Genomic DNA, 15,217 nt, shown 5'->3' on the forward strand with positions numbered 1-15,217 from the left:
TCAGAGGGGCTGAGTGTGTGCAATATGTGCACGCGTGTGTGTGTACACTGTTGGGGATAACAGTAAGTGCTTATATGGGTACGCCAGCAGCTGTGTGTGTGTGTTTTGTGTGCTCACCTGTAGGTATGTGCAGTCTGTGTCGGGAGAGTTGGGGGTGTGCGCTGTGTGCACAGGCAGGCATGTGCAGGTGTGTGTGTTTGGGTGAGGTGGGTGTGTGTACCTGCACGGTCAATCCGTGTGCAAGCGCAAAGGGATGTTTCAGGCGAGCTCCAAGTGCTGAGCCCTGACCTCCATCCGCAAGAGCTGAGGGGTCACCGCAGCATGCCCCAAGCTGCAGCCTGAGACCTGCACGCAGGCTGGAACCACTGAGGGGTCCCCTGAGGGGTGCTGTCTGTGCCCAGACCCCGGTCAAAGGGGTCAGACTGCAATGTGGCCTGGGCCCCCCCAAACACACTCCCAGAGCCCTGGCTCCTGCCTGGCGTGGACAGGATGAGGCCGCGCATCTCCTCTGTCACTGGAGGAACTCAGTGCTGCTGGCTTGCCCTGTGTCCGCACTTGCAGCAAGGTAAACCGAGGCACCAGAGTGCCATCAAAAACATCTCCAGCTATGAGACAAGGCTGTAAGCCAAGGTGAGCACACAGCACCCTGACCCGCTGCTGCACCCACAGGACCTCGCTGCCCCGGGTGGCAAAGCACAGGGCTTCCCCTGCCTGCAGCATCCCCACGCTGTCCCCGCACTCCCACTCCGCCTGCCTGCCTGCCAGTGTTTTCCTGACCCCTCTTTTCTATGGAGGCAGCTGTGGCAGGAGGCAAAGGAGGTGCCCGCTCTCCCTGGGCTTTTTCAGCCAGGGCAGCTGCAGGGCTTGCACAGGTCCCTGGGGGATGAGCAGCAGCAGCATCCCACAACACTGGCATGCAAGGGATGGTGGCTTTGGCCCCATCCCACAGCCAGGGCAGCTTGTCACTGAGACCTCATGCTGCTGCACTTGGTGTTGGTGGCATGGGCTGACAGGAGCTCTGGGTGCCAAGGGCTGCTGGCTCTGTCCCCTCTGGGGCCACCTGCAAGTCGCAGGGACCAGGGGCAGCAGCCTTTTAACAGCCTGGCACGAGGTGAGTCCTGCTCTTTTCCTCGGAGCATCTTGCGGAAACAGCCCTTGACCACGGCTGTGGTGGGAGCTGGCTTCGCTCTCCGGCTCCGCAGCCCAGGCTGAGCCTCTGCCCGCTTCGCCACATCACTTTGTGGGGAAAAGCTGCCGCTTCTGGGCTCTCCCGCTTCCCCACAAGCATCTCTGGAGAAACTGCCCCTCGTCTTTCCGCAGCGCTGGTGACCCCTGGGGCTCCTCAAGCTCCTGGCAGCCCAGAGGCACTCGGCACTGCGCAGCATCCTCTCCAGAGAGGTTCTCCTGGAAAAATGAGCCCCTTCCCTGGGAGAGCAGGGCAGCTCCCGACCCCGCAGGGCCCCCGGGCGCTGTTTATCTTTGCGCAGGAGATAAAGCAGCTGTCAGCCGTCCCATTTCGAGGCTGGACAGCTGTAGCTCGCCCTGGCCCATCCCATCCCACCGTGGCAGGGGTAGGGACCTCCTGGTGCTTGCGAGCCCCTCATCATCAGCATCACCAGTTTGTCGGTGGCTGGCTGACGATCCTCCTGAGTTGCCTCTGGGAAGATAGGACCCGGCCCCATTTCAGAGGGATCCACAGGGCCAGCCCCCCCCCCCCCCCCGGACCAGCCACCCCCCAGGACTTGTTCCTCAGGTCCCCATCACGCAGGGCCCCAGCCTCCCCTCCCAGTGCCGCTGCGTTGCACCCCAGGGTGCTGGCACGCTCTGCATTGGGCTGTGCCCCATCCCCTGCACACCGGGGCGAGGAGGGAGCCGGGGCTGAAGGCTGGGTGGGATGAGTCAGACGTGGTCATGGTGAAGGGGCTTCTCCGTGGCTCAACAGGAACCCAGGCATTTCAGGAAGCTCCCCTCCTCCAAGGCAGAAGGGTTGGCGTGTTCGGGTCACCGTAGCACCCCGGGGCAGGGGACGTGGCCAGGCTGGCTAGTGGCGGCACCGAGGTCTGCATGGGGTGCAGCATGTCCCATCGCCCTGGGCATGGCCACCAAGGAACCCGGCCCAGCTGGACCAGCGTGACTCAGTTCCTTCCTAAAACCTCCACAGTGACAACAGCGGCTCTGGGGCTCTGCACATGTGTCACGAAGTGTGTCTGTGCTCAGGCTCTCCCCAGGGCAGCAAGCAGGACCATGTCCCCTCCACCCTCCCGCTCCGCATCTTTGCACTGCCAGGGTCTCGTGACAGTCCTAGCTGGAGAGAAAGAGAAATACCCCAGACAAACGGCTATCGACGGCTGCGGTGGAGGCAGCACAGATAGATACTGGAGGTACAGACGGGCACTGCAGACAGCAGAGCAGATTGAGAGATACTCGGAGCAGAGAGATACCGCAGGAGGAATCAGGAGATAGATCCTGCGGGCTGATCAATACCCACCGCATGCGGAGGGACAGCAAGATAGAGCGAGCTGCAGGGGGAAGGCGTTTGGTGGGCAGCGATGTGCGTTTGTCCTGGTGACAGCTCTGGGGAGCTGCCACTTGCGGTCACTTCAGCTGGTGGGCCTGGGACAGAGTCGGACCCATGGTGCGAGTGCCGTGGCTTAGTCTCCTTGCCCATCTCTAGCCACCCCACAGGGGTCTGGTGTCCTTTGAGGTGCCCTGGGGTCTCACCTGGTCTCTGGGTACCAAAGGGAGCGTATCTCCCATGCGTCCTGGTCACATCCTCTGGCCCTGCAGCAATGTCCCTGCCACCCACGGGCATCTCGAAGGATGTTGTGGGTACCTGCATGCAGGCAGCTGACCGGGAGAGGGGCAGCTTGAGCATGAGCTCAAGCACCAGGGTGCAGGGGCTGTGCTGGAGCTGGGTGACTGCTGATGAGTTCCCACCCCCTGCCTCAGTTTCTCCATGTGAACCAAATGATGGCAAGCTGCAGGGAGCTGGGTCAGTCCAGCACAGACATGGGCATGGATGAGGAGGAGTGGGGAGGAAGGGGCTGCAGGACACGCTGTGTGGAGGGCCCATCTCTCATCTGCTGGTCACTGGGGACACTTACCTGCTCCAAAACAGGTTGCAAACACCCACCCCAAAGGGAAGGGCTGCTTTTTAGGACCCTTGAATGCCTGGCACTGTCCCTGCTTAGTGCTGGGATGGAGACAACCCCTCCTGCTGCAGCAAAGCAGCCAGGGCTCCAGGGTCAGCCCAGCTCCCTCCTGGTGGCACTTGCCTGAGCCACCCTGTGCTGCCTGGTTTTTCTGCCAGGCACATCCCGGTGCAGCTGGGGATGGTCAGGAAGGTACCCTCGGAGCAGCCCTTCCCCTGGATGGGGCTGCCAGCCCCATGGCTGGGCTGGGGGGGATCCCCCGCCCGTGATGGAGTTATTGACACTGGCACTACGGAAAACACTGCTGAGATTGTTCACACTAATGTTATTTAGCAGCAATATTTCCGTAATAAAAGAAATCAATGGGCAAGAGAAAAGACCTGTCCAGAGCTTTGATTTTCTCATTTTAATGGCATACTTATTTACTCCCACCAGCGTGCCCATTGGATTTTCATTACGCGGCCTTCGCTGTAAGTGGAGCGGTATTGATACGAGCTGCTGAGTTAGCGCCTTCCTGCGTGGGCCAGCACGGGATTGTTTGTGTTCCTCAACAGGGCCCCGCTAAAACCCGGGGAATGGGCACGGCACGGGGCCAGGGCCGCCTTGCAGCCCATGGGAACATGCAGGCACACACACACAGCCTGCCTACACACATGTGTGCACTCATGTGGTCTGCCCATGGGCACAAAGGCGTGCACACACATCTACTTGGTTGTCCTGCTGGTCTGTACTCACACGTGTGCACATGGACTGTGCACACACACGTGTGCACACACGCATCTCACCTGCACAGGCACACACACGTGCACGACTCTTCTGCCTACACACATGTGCATACACAAATGTCCTACCCATACATGCCCGAGCGCTCACACGTGTGCAATTGCTCTGACCGTGTGGATAGATGCCCAATTGTTCTACCTACATACACACGTGTGCAACCCCCACCTGTTCTGCCTACACCCACCTGCAAACTGTTCTACCTATATGAATGCATGCGCCTATGCATGCCTAACTGCCCTGCCAAGACATACACACACACAAAACCATCCTGCTTGCACCTATACACACACGACCTGTCTGCCAGCACACACACACGTGCACATGCACACACACAGCCAACGTACCCTGTTTCCCTCCTGCACCCTTCTCACACTGGAGTGTGCATGTCTGTGTAGACTCCTCAGGACCACCGACGCACTGCACCTGGGCCCATCTAGCCCCAGGGCTGCACGCCTAGCATCAGCACCATCCCCCAAAAGGATGGAGCCCCCTGGACTCTTGGGTCCCACATGGAAGCAGGGCCATGGCACTAGCCCAGGCTTTTGGTCCCCAGTGACTGCAGTGGAAAAAGGAGTAACAGCACCATCTCCCACCAGTCCCCGGGAGCTGAGATGGGCCTGATCCTGCCCAGCACTGCACACCCCGGCTCCCAGGACCCCAGGCAGGATGATGCCGGCTTCCCAGGGACACCCAACTGTCCCCAGCTGCCAGCAGGACCCTGCTGAGCCCAGAGCCGGACGGATCCAGCACCATTCCCCATGGCAGGGGCTCAGCACACTCCAGAGACTCTCCCCAGGACCCGAGCTGGTGGGATGAACAATTTTATTACTGTATTTCTGTCTCTTTTCAGATGGCAAATTAAGAAGTAGCCCGTGTGTGGGGCTGCCAGTTGGCAGGATGGGGACAGTCCAGGGAGCAGGAGGAGCAACATGCTACAGGCGTGGTGACCAGGGACACACACGTTACTTTGGCAGCAGCGTGGAGGTGAAAGTCCTCCACCAAGCAGCGGGCCTGCATGGGTCCAGCTGCAGGGCTGCAAGCAGGGTCCGCAGCTGGGCTTGGTCAGGGGACCGCAGCACTCCCTCAGCGGCTGGGACCCTGTGCCAGGAGCTGAGTGGGGTGGCTGTCCCCAGGGGGTCTCACAGCCAGGGGAAAAGTTTTGAGGGGCGAGATCCCATCCTGAGCTAGTACAGAGGTTCAGGCACCTGCAGACACTAGATATGTGCATAGCCCAGAGGCCACGCAGAACGGGCTCTTGGTTAAGGCGACAGATGGTGGCTCTCCCCCTTGGGGGGGGGACTGCAGAGAGGGGGACCATGGCGACAGGGACCCTCTCCCAGCCCCGACCGTCCCTTGGGGCAGATGACACACAGGGGACCAAGAGGGACCTCCACCTCAGAGGCTGCGTATCCCCTCACTGCCGGGGGGGGGGTCCCAGCGCAGATCCTGCCCTGCCAGGATGACACTGTGTGCTGCCAACCCACATTAGTGGGGATGGAGCCACGGAGATGCTGCCAGCTGGACACAGCGCCTTGTGCTGCCTGCAGCCCCGGCAGCCTGCCAGGGAGAAGAGGAACCTCTCGGCCAACCTTGACAGCGGGTGCTCTGGCCCAGCTCACCCCATGCACCCTGCCCCGAGGGTGGCATCCTCCTCCTGAAGTCTCAGGAGCTGCAGAGATTTTGCGGAGCCTGGGGACAGCCAGGTCCAGCCCCTTTCCTGCTGCATGCTGAGGGCACATAGGGGTGTTCGTACCCTGCAAGGCCACTCCAGCCCCGAGGGATGGAAAAGCAGGGCACGGCTCTCATCAAAAGTGGGGAGAGGCAGGTAGTAAAGAGAACTGGCGGTCTGTATTGCTGTGACTGCCACTGTCCCTCTGTCCTAGCACCCAGCCCATGGGGAAGGACAGAGCAATTTGGGGGAGGCACAGGGGGTCTCCTGCTGCCTCTGCTAGAGCCTGGGCTCAGGGAGGAGGAGGAGGAGAAGGGAGGAAGGCTGGGAGAAAAGGAGCCAGCCGTGCCTGGCAGGGCACCCCGGCAAGCCGAGCTCAGCAGCCGAAGGTGCTGAAGAAGGCATTGGCTTCCAGGAGCAGGCCCTTGGCGTAGACACGCAGGGTGTAGAAGAGGGTGACGAAGTCCTGAGTGCTGAAGAGGGTGTCAGCCAGGGCGAAGGCAAGCGTGGAGGGGATGAAGCCCCGGCCGTACTCCACCATCCAGGTGCCCGCACTCCACTGCACTGACGTGGCCTCCCCTGCCTGGTGCACGATGGTGTCCCCTGCCAACACACACAACCAGCACTGCTCCCAGTGGCTGCCCCACATTGCTCCCAAATAGATGCATGGGACCGGGACTTGCAGGGCTGAGCACTCTGGCCTGCGCGTCCCAACCCCTCCCCAGTCTTGTTCACTTTACTCTTACTGGCACCCACTGTGATGCTAGGATATGCCCCAGGGGACACAAACTGCCCCAACTGTGAACTCTTGGCTTCTGCCAGCTGGCTGGAAGGAAGAGGCTCTGTGACAGCAGAGAACCAGCCCACAGAGCAACCATGCCCTAGGACATGGACGCAGCCCCCAGAGTGCAATGGCTGCTGCACTTACCTGGATAGTAGATCTCACTTCTGGTGGTCCCCTCCTTCCACTGCCGGAAGGTCCCCGAGATGACGGTGTCAGAGATATCCGCCCAGTACCGACCTGCAGGAGGACGGACAGCACTGGCTCAGCACATCCCTGCCAGGGATGGCTTGGGAGCCCAGGTTTGAGCCACAGAGCAGCCCTCTGGGGGAAGGATGCCAGCCCTGGGGCCTCGACACACTGAGGAGCACAGCCGGGTCTCGTACCCAGGCTGTCTGTGTGACTGGCCATACCCCACTAGCCCAGGCTACTCGGTGTCCTTAAGTCCCACCGTTTCCAGCATGTCTGGCATTCGCTCCCTGCTGAAGCACCAGGAAATGTGATGCCTGCCACCGCCTGCCAGCTGGATGCGGAGAGTCCTGGCCACATGAAATGGCATGCATGGGGACCTGCAGGTGCTGCAGGACACCACGGGGGCTGGTCCCCACGCAGAGGGTATTTTCCAGGATCGTGCACCTCATAAAAGAAGCGAAGCAGCAGGCTCCTGCCCTAGGCGCAGTACGGCTGGGGCAGCCAGACCCAAATGAGTGGAGCGGAAAGAGCTCAGAGAAACCCCCCGCCCGCCTGCCCCATCACCCCGCTTACCTGAGTGACCCCCAGTGTCGACAGCTGTCCCGAAGAGCAGCACGTACTCGGTGAGCGAGGCGTGCAAGAGGCACATAGAGCCCATCCAGCCGCCCGCATTCACGAACACCCACTGCAGGTCCTCATCTGGCAGGATGTGGCCTGGGTGCTTCTTCCGTAGCTCCACGATGATCTTGGAGAAAGCCAGCTCATGGTCCAGCCCTGCAGTACCCGAGGTTGCTGTGAGTCCCTGGCATGGAGCAAGCCCTGCTGGCCCCTCCTGAATCCCTTCCACGGCCACAGGGTCCCAGCACATCCTTAGAGGGGTCTGCCTAGGGAAGATGTCTCCTCTCCCCAGCCTTCAAGCCCCCGTGACCTGGTCCCAGTGCCTCCCCAGGTGGTGATGGAGGATGTGAAGCACCGAGTGCTCCAGCCCAGGTGCTGGGCTGTGTGGGGGGACCCAAACAAGGTGACAGTGACCCTGCCCTGGTGACATGCAGCCCCTCCGCTGTGACTGCACACCCTGTGCCCTGTGGGGCCAGCCCTCCCGTCCAGCCCTAGCTAGGGGGTCGGTTCTCCCCCTGCCCCACCTAGGGCTTGGTCCCCAGACCTGGCCCAGCACCGAGAGCCGCCTTAGCCGCAGGTTCAGCCTCAACCGAGCCGGGTGATGCTGCTGCCCAGTCCCCATCCCTCCTTCCCTCCAGTCCCGTTCCCTCGTGCTCCCCGTCCCAGTTCCCCGGTACTCCCCCCTTCCCGACACCGGCCCTGCTGCCCCCGCCCCCAGCCCCTCCCTGACCCCCGTCCCGATCCCCCCCGCCACCCCGGCCGCCCCCGCCCCCCCCCCCCCCCCATGCCGGAACCTCCGCGATCCCGCGTCCCCGCTACCGCTCCCTTCCCCCGCCCGGGCCGCCGCGCCCACCCCGCCGCCCCCGGTTCCGCTTCCCGCTCCCCACCCCCCGCTCCCCCCGCTCCCCGCGGCCGCCGGGCCCCGTCCCCACGGGGGTCCCGTACCCGCGTGGTGCCGGGCGAGCTGGGCGATCTCGGCGGGGCTGAACTCGTAGCGCTTGGCGGCCAGCCAGCCCCGCAGCCCCTGCAGCGCCAGCGCCAGCGCGCCCAGCGCCAGCCCGGCCCGCAGCGCCCGCCGCCCCGCCGCCCCCATGCCGCCGCCCGCCGCCGCCGCCGCCGCTCCGCCCCGCCGCCCCCGGGACGGGGAGCGGGACCGCCCCCGCCGCGGCCACGCCATGCCCGGCCACGGGCGGCCCTGCGCCGGCGCGGCGGGGCGGAGCGGCGGCGGGGGCGGCGGGAAGGGGCCGGCGCCGCGGGGCGGGGCCGCTGCGGCCGCCGCCGGGGCTTCCGGGAGCGCCGCGGCATGGAGCCGTCGCCGGCGGGGGAGGCAGAGGAGGGGGGAGGCCGCTTCCGCGCCAGCGGTACGGCCGGGGCTGCCTCCCTCCCTCCGCACCCCCGGCAGAGCCCGGCCCAGCCCCGGGAAGCGGCGGCGGCGGCGGCGGGGACCCTCCCTGCCCGGGGGGTGGGGGTGGCAGCCGTAACACCCCCCCCCCTCCCCGGGGCTAGACAGGGAGGAAGGGGTGAAGCGGGCATAAAGTGGGGTGCAGAGCCTCTTGCAGGCTTACCCGCGGAGGGGGCATGGTGGGTGGGGGGGTGCCCGGCCCGCGGAGGGGGGTGGGTCTGCGCCCCTTGTCCTTCCCTCCCTGACCTCCCGCTCCTCTCGCCCCGCAGAGCACCAGCACGCTCGCTACAACCCGCTGCGGGACGACTGGGTGCTGGTGTCGGCCCACCGGGTGAAGCGACCCTGGCAGGGGCAGCTGGAGAAGCCGCCCCCCGAGGATGTGCCCCGCTGGGACCCCAACAACCCCCTCTGCCCCGGGGCCACCCGGGCCAACGGCGAGGTACCACCGAGGACCCAGGCGTCCGGGCTCCCCCCGCCACCCTGTCCCCCGCTGATCCCGTCTCTTGCCTCGGCAGGTGAACCCCCAGTACGAGGGCACCTTTGTCTTCCCAAATGATTTCCCTGCATTGCAGCCCGATGCTCCTGAGCCTGGTAACTTCTCGGGGAGAGCAGGCTGCCGGGGACCCCCAGGCTCAGGTCCTGTGAGGGCAGCAGGATGGCCTGGAGAGGCATGGATGCTGCCCTAGCACCCTCTCCCCAGTCTCTGTCCTTCCCCAGGTGACAGCGATCACCCGTTGTTTCGAGCGGCAGCAGCCCGGGGTGTGTGGTGAGTACCCCCCATGGCTCTGGGGGGCCTGGGCTGCGATGTCAGGCAGGACCCATGGGATGGAGCCAGACTGAGCCCACTCCATTCCTTGCGCTGTCTGTTCTGTGCTTACCTGCTCTGGTTTGGGGGCATTTTGTGGGTCTTGTCCCTGCCTCCTGTTCCACTGTGGCCTGGCAGGGCCGTGGGGGTCCCTGGGGATGCCCTGCAGCCCCAGCCACTGTGTCTCCTCCGCAGCAAGGTGATGTGCTTCCACCCCTGGTCGGACCTGACGCTGCCCCTCATGTCCCTGGCAGAGATCCGGGCTGTCATCGATGCGTGGGCAGAGCTGGCGGTCGAGCTGGGTGCCTCCTACCCCTGGGTGCAGGTCTGGGACTGCTGGGGGCTGCCCTCTCTCCCTGCCCTGGGGGGCTCGGGTGAAGGTGGGGGGCTGTGCTGGGTGCTGTGGCAGCACCTGGGGTTGGGATCCTCCGGACCGTGTGTAGGTCTTCCATCCCCACCTCGTGCCCCCCAGAGCCTTTCCAGGTGGGCGCAAGATTCCGCTTTCCCTGCGGGATGCTTTCCTGGTGTGCTGGGGACAGCACTGCAGCCCGCAGCGGTGACCCTGGGGCTGGGACCTGCTGGCTGCACCTCTTCCTCTGCAGATCTTCGAGAACAAGGGAGCGATGATGGGCTGCTCCAACCCGCACCCCCACTGCCAGGTGAGCCTGTCCCACGTGCCACCTGGCTTAACCGCGAGTCCCTGTGGGCAACCCTACAACCACAAACCCAGGCGCAAGATGTGAAGGGGAATCCCCCCCTGCCCCACCCTGCTCCCAAAGCTTTCTGCAGAGAGGATCCCCTCCCTCATGCCTCCTGTCACCTCCCCTCCGGGGTGCTGTCCCCTGTGGCTGCCACACGTCGGACTCTCCACCGGGTGGCAGCACGGACCTGCAGATGGGGCAGCGTGGCTGGGGCACCCCTGCAAATGCGGGGTACAGGTAACCCAGCCCTGTGCCCCAATGCCCCCCCCAGGTGTGGGCCAGCAGCTTCCTCCCAAACGAGGCACACCTGGAGGACCGGACCCAGCGGCAGCACCTGAGCCAGCATGGTGTGCCCATGCTGCTGGAGTACGCCGAGCAGGAGGCTCGCCGGAAGGTGAGGACATGGTGTCGTCCCCTCCCTGGGAGTTGGATGGGTGCTGGGGCGTGTCCCCCAGCCCCCAAGAGCAGGGCACCTGGGAGCGCCCATCCCCGGGGCGTCAGGGCTGCAGGTGTCCCCATTGAGCGCTGTGTCCCGCAGGAGCGACTGGTGGTGGAGAACACAGACTGGTTGGTTGTGGTGCCGTACTGGGCCACCTGGCCCTTCCAGACCCTGCTGCTGCCCCGCCGCCACGTCTGCCGCCTTCAGGACCTCCACGAGGGCGAGAGGGACAGTGAGTGGCTCTGTGCCTCGTTAGCCCCTGTCCCACGCCCTTTGGCCTCGGCCTTCATTAGGAGGCAGCTCTGTGGCAGCCTTGCTGGTGCTGGAGGGTCCGTGTCCCCTTGGGGTGCGGGGCTGCCGGGCTCAGTTTGAGGGGAGGACTGGCGCCCCTGTTTCACCAGGACAAGAACTGTGTGTCCAGGCACAGGCAGTACTGATGGGGGAACTAGTGTCCTTTTTGGGGTGCTGAAGCACATGGTGCCCCATACTTTTGGGGTGCTGGCTGATAAGGAATGGAGGCTCCTCCTGCTGCATTGCTTGGGTTGTCTGCATGGGTCGGGAGAGGGGAAACTGTCAAGTGCATCCCCCCTGCCTTTCACCGATGCCCACCCGGGGAGGGGTGCAGAGAGTGACCCTCCCCCCAGGCCCGGCATCCTGCCTGCCCTTGGAGGGTGCTGGCCAGCTTGGGGTGCAACTCCCTGGCACTCCCCTGCAGGCCTGGCCTCCATCATGCAGAGACTGCTCATCAAGTATGACAACCTCTTTGAAGTCTCCTTCCCCTACTCCATGGGATGGCATGGTGAGTGGCATGGCCAGGGGACCCTGTGACCCTCTCATCCGCGTCCCTGTCCCCTCCCTGGGGCTCATGCAGCGGCTGCACCCCTGGCAGGAGCCCCTACAGGCCCCTACCTGGAGGAGGACTGCGGGCACTGGCAGCTCCATGCCCACTACTACCCGCCGCTGCTCCGCTCTGCCACCGTCCGCAAGTTCATGGTTGGCTACGAGATGCTGGCGCAGGCGCAGCGGGACCTCACCCCGGAGCAGGTGAGCATGGCTTGGGGGGTTGTGGGGAGCCAGGGGATCCCGTGCTGGGGCCGTCCCCAGGACCGGCCTCTGTCTGCCCCTTGTACTGTGCCCCGTAGGCGGCTGAGCGCTTGAGGAACCTCCCCGAGGTGCACTACAAGCGGAGGGCCAAGGAGACGTTGTGACGGGGAGCAGCAGAGCTGGCCCTTGGCTCTGCTGGGTGAGGCCAGGGAGAGGAGTCAGCTGGGGGTGGTGAGAGCTGAGGCCTGGGAACTCGTGTTGCTTGTGAGCCCTCTGGTCTCCCAGCTTCTGAGCCTTGTCATGGCTGGGCCCAGCCTGGGGACTGGTTTTGCCTGTTCAGGTGCCCCAGTCCTAATCCTGTGGCATCCTTGCGCAGGCGTTGTGGTTCCCCCAGTCTCCTTCCCCATCCCAGGCTTTGTCTTCCCACTTCTGCAGCGTGCTTGTACCAGCATTAAAGGGCTCCCCCTCCTCCTAGTCCAGTCTTACTGGTGGGACTGGGAGTGCTGCCTGCCCTGTGGAGGGGCACAGCTCCACTGGCCAATAAAACCTGGAAGCAAAGTGCCTCTGCCTGTGCCCTCGTGGCTCTCGGCCCTGCGTGTGGGATGTTTGGGGTCTCTGGTTGGGACCCCCCACCTGGTGTGGGGGGATAACCCTGGGGGCTGCAGGGGCTGTGCTGGCAGCCCTACGCTGCTTGCTGCTGTCTCTTTCTGCGTTGCCTCCTCTTCCTCCCTGGGGGGAGCTCTGAGCCCGCCTCTGAACGCTGCAGGCTCGGAGATGAGCTGGAAGCAGGGAGGAATTGATGTCGCCCAAGGCTTAGCCAGCAACTGGTAGAGGGCTGAGGACTGGCAAACATGCTGCATGGAGGCTGCTGGGCAAGGATGCCTGGCCGTGGCTCACACAGCTGTTCTTCCTCCTCTCTGCCTGGGGCTGCTGTGCAGGGCTGCCAGGATGCAATATGGGGCTGGTTCATCGCTAGCCTGGGGGCTGCCAGGGGGTCCAGCTCTGCTCCTGGTGCTGCTGCCCCCCTTTCGCCTTCCCTGTGCCCGCCCATGTCCTGGGGCAGCAGCAGCCCAGTCCCTGGGCTGAGCTGAGGGATGCTGCAGCCAGCTCTGTGCTCTGCCCCCCCAGCAGCCCCTTCCCCCAGGGAAGCCCCTGGACTCTGCGGGGGTAGGTCCTGGACAGCGGTGTCCCACAGCTGATGTGGAGGCATGCCCAGCACCATCTGCCATCACATTTTCACACAAATAGTTTTTATTTGTCACTAAAGAGCCATTCTCATAACTCCTTAATGAGGCCCCTATCCTTGTCAAGTCCATGAGTGGGCTCCTGGGGGCTAGAAATACCTTGCGAGGACAGAAGTGCTCTCCTCATACCTACAAGATGACAATTTCTGGGAAGGGCTGTGCTCCCCCTGCCCCATCTGTGCATCGCTTCCCCCATCCCTACCTATGGGGCTGGGGCAGGGAGAAGGGCCTGGCCAGCGTGACGCTCAGAGCCAGGCTGGATGCAGCCCTCTTGCATGCTGGCCCCATCCTCCTGCCCGATCACCCCATCCCAGAGCCCACAAGCCATCCCACCACCCAGCCTCAGGGCTCAGATGCCCAGAGGTTTTGGAGAGGAGGTGGTGGGTTTTGGGGTGACCCTTGAGCTTGGAGCCATCATTGTACACAGCATCCCCCTGCATGGCATGGGGGGTGCCCAGCTCAGAGTCTGCCCTCTTGCAAACTGATTACTTCCCTCCTGGGACAAGCAGTATCCGTCTGGGCTCTGCAACCGTCCCCATTGCAGCCCCCATCCCTTCTCATTGCAACAAGTGCCTTCGTGCCAACCTCTAAACTTCCTCGCACTTCCCCAGGAGCCTGGAAAAGTGGCAACCAATTGGCTTAAATGTGGGAATCCAGATTGGGGTAATTAGCCACTGAACCGGTTGTAACGAAGCTAGTCATCTCCCTGCATGCGCAGTTAACTCTGATTTAATAGCCCACAGGCTCCCAGCCTGGGCTGCAGTGCCTCGGCCCGGGGCCGTAAATGAAACTCGCAGTAAGTCAAGCGGTATTAAACTTTACAGTCGCCGTCTTTAAAAACGAGAGTCTCTATCTAATAAATCAGAGCAAGTGGGATTGTAAATATCGAGGCAGGATCCATATTGCTTAATTAAACAGTGCCTAATGAACAGCCTGTTTGTTGTGTTGTGATTTAGGATGGAGGCTGGGGAGGTAGCACGTGCGGAGGAGCGCTGGTACCCATGCCGGGATGCCCTCCCTGGCAGGTAGCAGCTGCTGGAGTTTAGCTGCTGCTAAAATAGCTCAGAGATGGCCTGAGAATTAATTTTTCTTTTTTTTAAAAATAAAAATTAAATTCCCCCCCCCCCCCCCCCCCCCAAAAAAAAAAAACCCATCTGAAACATTCAGGGTGGAAGTCAGCAGCAGGTGGAGGAGGAGCAGGCGATGCAGCTGGGTGTAAGAGCTGGACCCTGGCTACGCTGAGCCCCTCCTTCCTCGTGACAGATCCACCTCCTCTTGCCCTGATATTTGTAGCTTGTGTGAGGGGGTGTGAAAGGCTGGGAGGGAGCAACGAGCCTTTCCTGTGGCACGGGGAGGCACTGGGCTGGTGCGAACGGAGCTGCTGGGGATGCAAAGGCATTGCAATTCATAGGAACCATCGGTGCTGTGCTGTAAAGCCCTGAAGCCTTTTATATTTTGGTAGTCACAGTCCAGTTGTAATCAAAAAGTGATTTATGGCGAGGAGATTAAAAACGTCTAGCTGGATGCAGGATGGTGGAGTGGAGGGGCTGTGGGGTGCCTGGACGTCGCCCTTGACCTGGAAGCATCAAAGGGAAACTGAGGCCTATTGGGATACCCTGTAGGGATGTGCCTCCGTGCCATTTCACTTCTGCAGGGGAGCTGCTGGAGGTCATCCCAGGAACAGCGTCCCTGTGATGGGGTCACCCTTGTCCTGAGCCCCGGTTCCACAGCATCGAGGCAAATGCATCCTCCACGATCCCTGCCCTGAGCTTCTCTGGAAGGATGAGCAGGGCAGGTGTTGGGGGGGGGGGGGGGGGGTGAGGGGAGCTGAGAAGTGCAAGAATGGAGTTAATGCACTAAAAACACATCAAGGTCCCATGGAGGCGTTTGCTCCCTCTGTGGTGTGTTAATAGGGCTGTGAGGGATTAGGAAAGGGCCGTGGTGCTTCTGTGCCAGGCCAGCATGTCCTGCGCTCTGCAAGGAGCAAGGGATAAGCCCAGCAGGGGATGCTGAGATGTGGAGATGCTTGAGGTGGGATGGCCAGGAGTTTAGTCTTGTTTCCATCCTGTTTTCTGATGCCACTGAAACAAATGGGTCAGGCTACCAAGGGACGTGGTTTCCCCAGAGCTGCTGGGGCTTTGGCTCAACTGAGACAAACCGATGTGCTCGCCCAGGCGGTAGCAGTGAGTCTCTCCATCATCACCCCTGTCCTGCGTGTTTGGGAGACCCAGAGCATCCCCAGCTCTGACACTGACTCCTTCTGCAGCCACGGGTAAGCCCGGGGATGCCGCTGCGGGATGCTGCCCCGGTGCACAGAGACCCTTTGGCATGAGCGCTCAGTCATGGATGGTAACTGCTGGAGGCACGTTTGTCACCTTTGATTACAT

The 15,217-nt window shown here is 62.8% G+C and overlaps 2 protein-coding genes across 3 annotated transcripts; one reads left to right on the forward strand and one right to left on the reverse strand.

Moving 5' to 3' along the window:
• Positions 1 to 3,655: 3,655 nt before the first annotated feature.
• SIGMAR1 (sigma non-opioid intracellular receptor 1) lies at positions 3,656 to 8,288 on the reverse strand. 2 transcript variants are annotated; one of them, XM_075726910.1, is made up of 4 exons: positions 8,141 to 8,288; positions 7,151 to 7,351; positions 6,529 to 6,625; positions 3,656 to 3,713 (listed from the first exon to the last, which is right to left on the reverse strand). In XM_075726910.1, the coding sequence occupies exons 1-4, from the start codon at positions 8,286 to 8,288 to the stop codon at positions 3,656 to 3,658; spliced, it is 504 nt and encodes a 167-aa protein (XP_075583025.1). The 2 variants fall into 2 exon arrangements, with proteins under 2 accessions (XP_075583025.1, XP_075583024.1); XM_075726909.1 differs by lacking the exon at positions 3,656 to 3,713 and adding an exon at positions 5,981 to 6,207 and having other exon boundaries at positions 6,533 to 6,625.
• A 210-nt stretch (positions 8,289 to 8,498) lies between these two features.
• Positions 8,499 to 11,750, forward strand: GALT (galactose-1-phosphate uridylyltransferase). The gene is made up of 11 exons (XM_075726346.1): positions 8,499 to 8,556; positions 8,867 to 9,036; positions 9,113 to 9,188; positions 9,315 to 9,363; positions 9,598 to 9,727; positions 10,005 to 10,061; positions 10,375 to 10,497; positions 10,642 to 10,774; positions 11,258 to 11,341; positions 11,432 to 11,586; positions 11,685 to 11,750. Exons 1-11 carry the CDS (start codon positions 8,499 to 8,501, stop codon positions 11,748 to 11,750), a joined length of 1,101 nt encoding a protein of 366 aa, XP_075582461.1.
• The last annotated feature ends 3,467 nt before the right edge of the window (positions 11,751 to 15,217 follow it).

Source organism: Pelecanus crispus, chromosome Z (assembly GCF_030463565.1).
Source record: "Pelecanus crispus isolate bPelCri1 chromosome Z, bPelCri1.pri, whole genome shotgun sequence".
Classification (NCBI taxonomy): domain Eukaryota; kingdom Metazoa; phylum Chordata; class Aves; order Pelecaniformes; family Pelecanidae; genus Pelecanus; species Pelecanus crispus.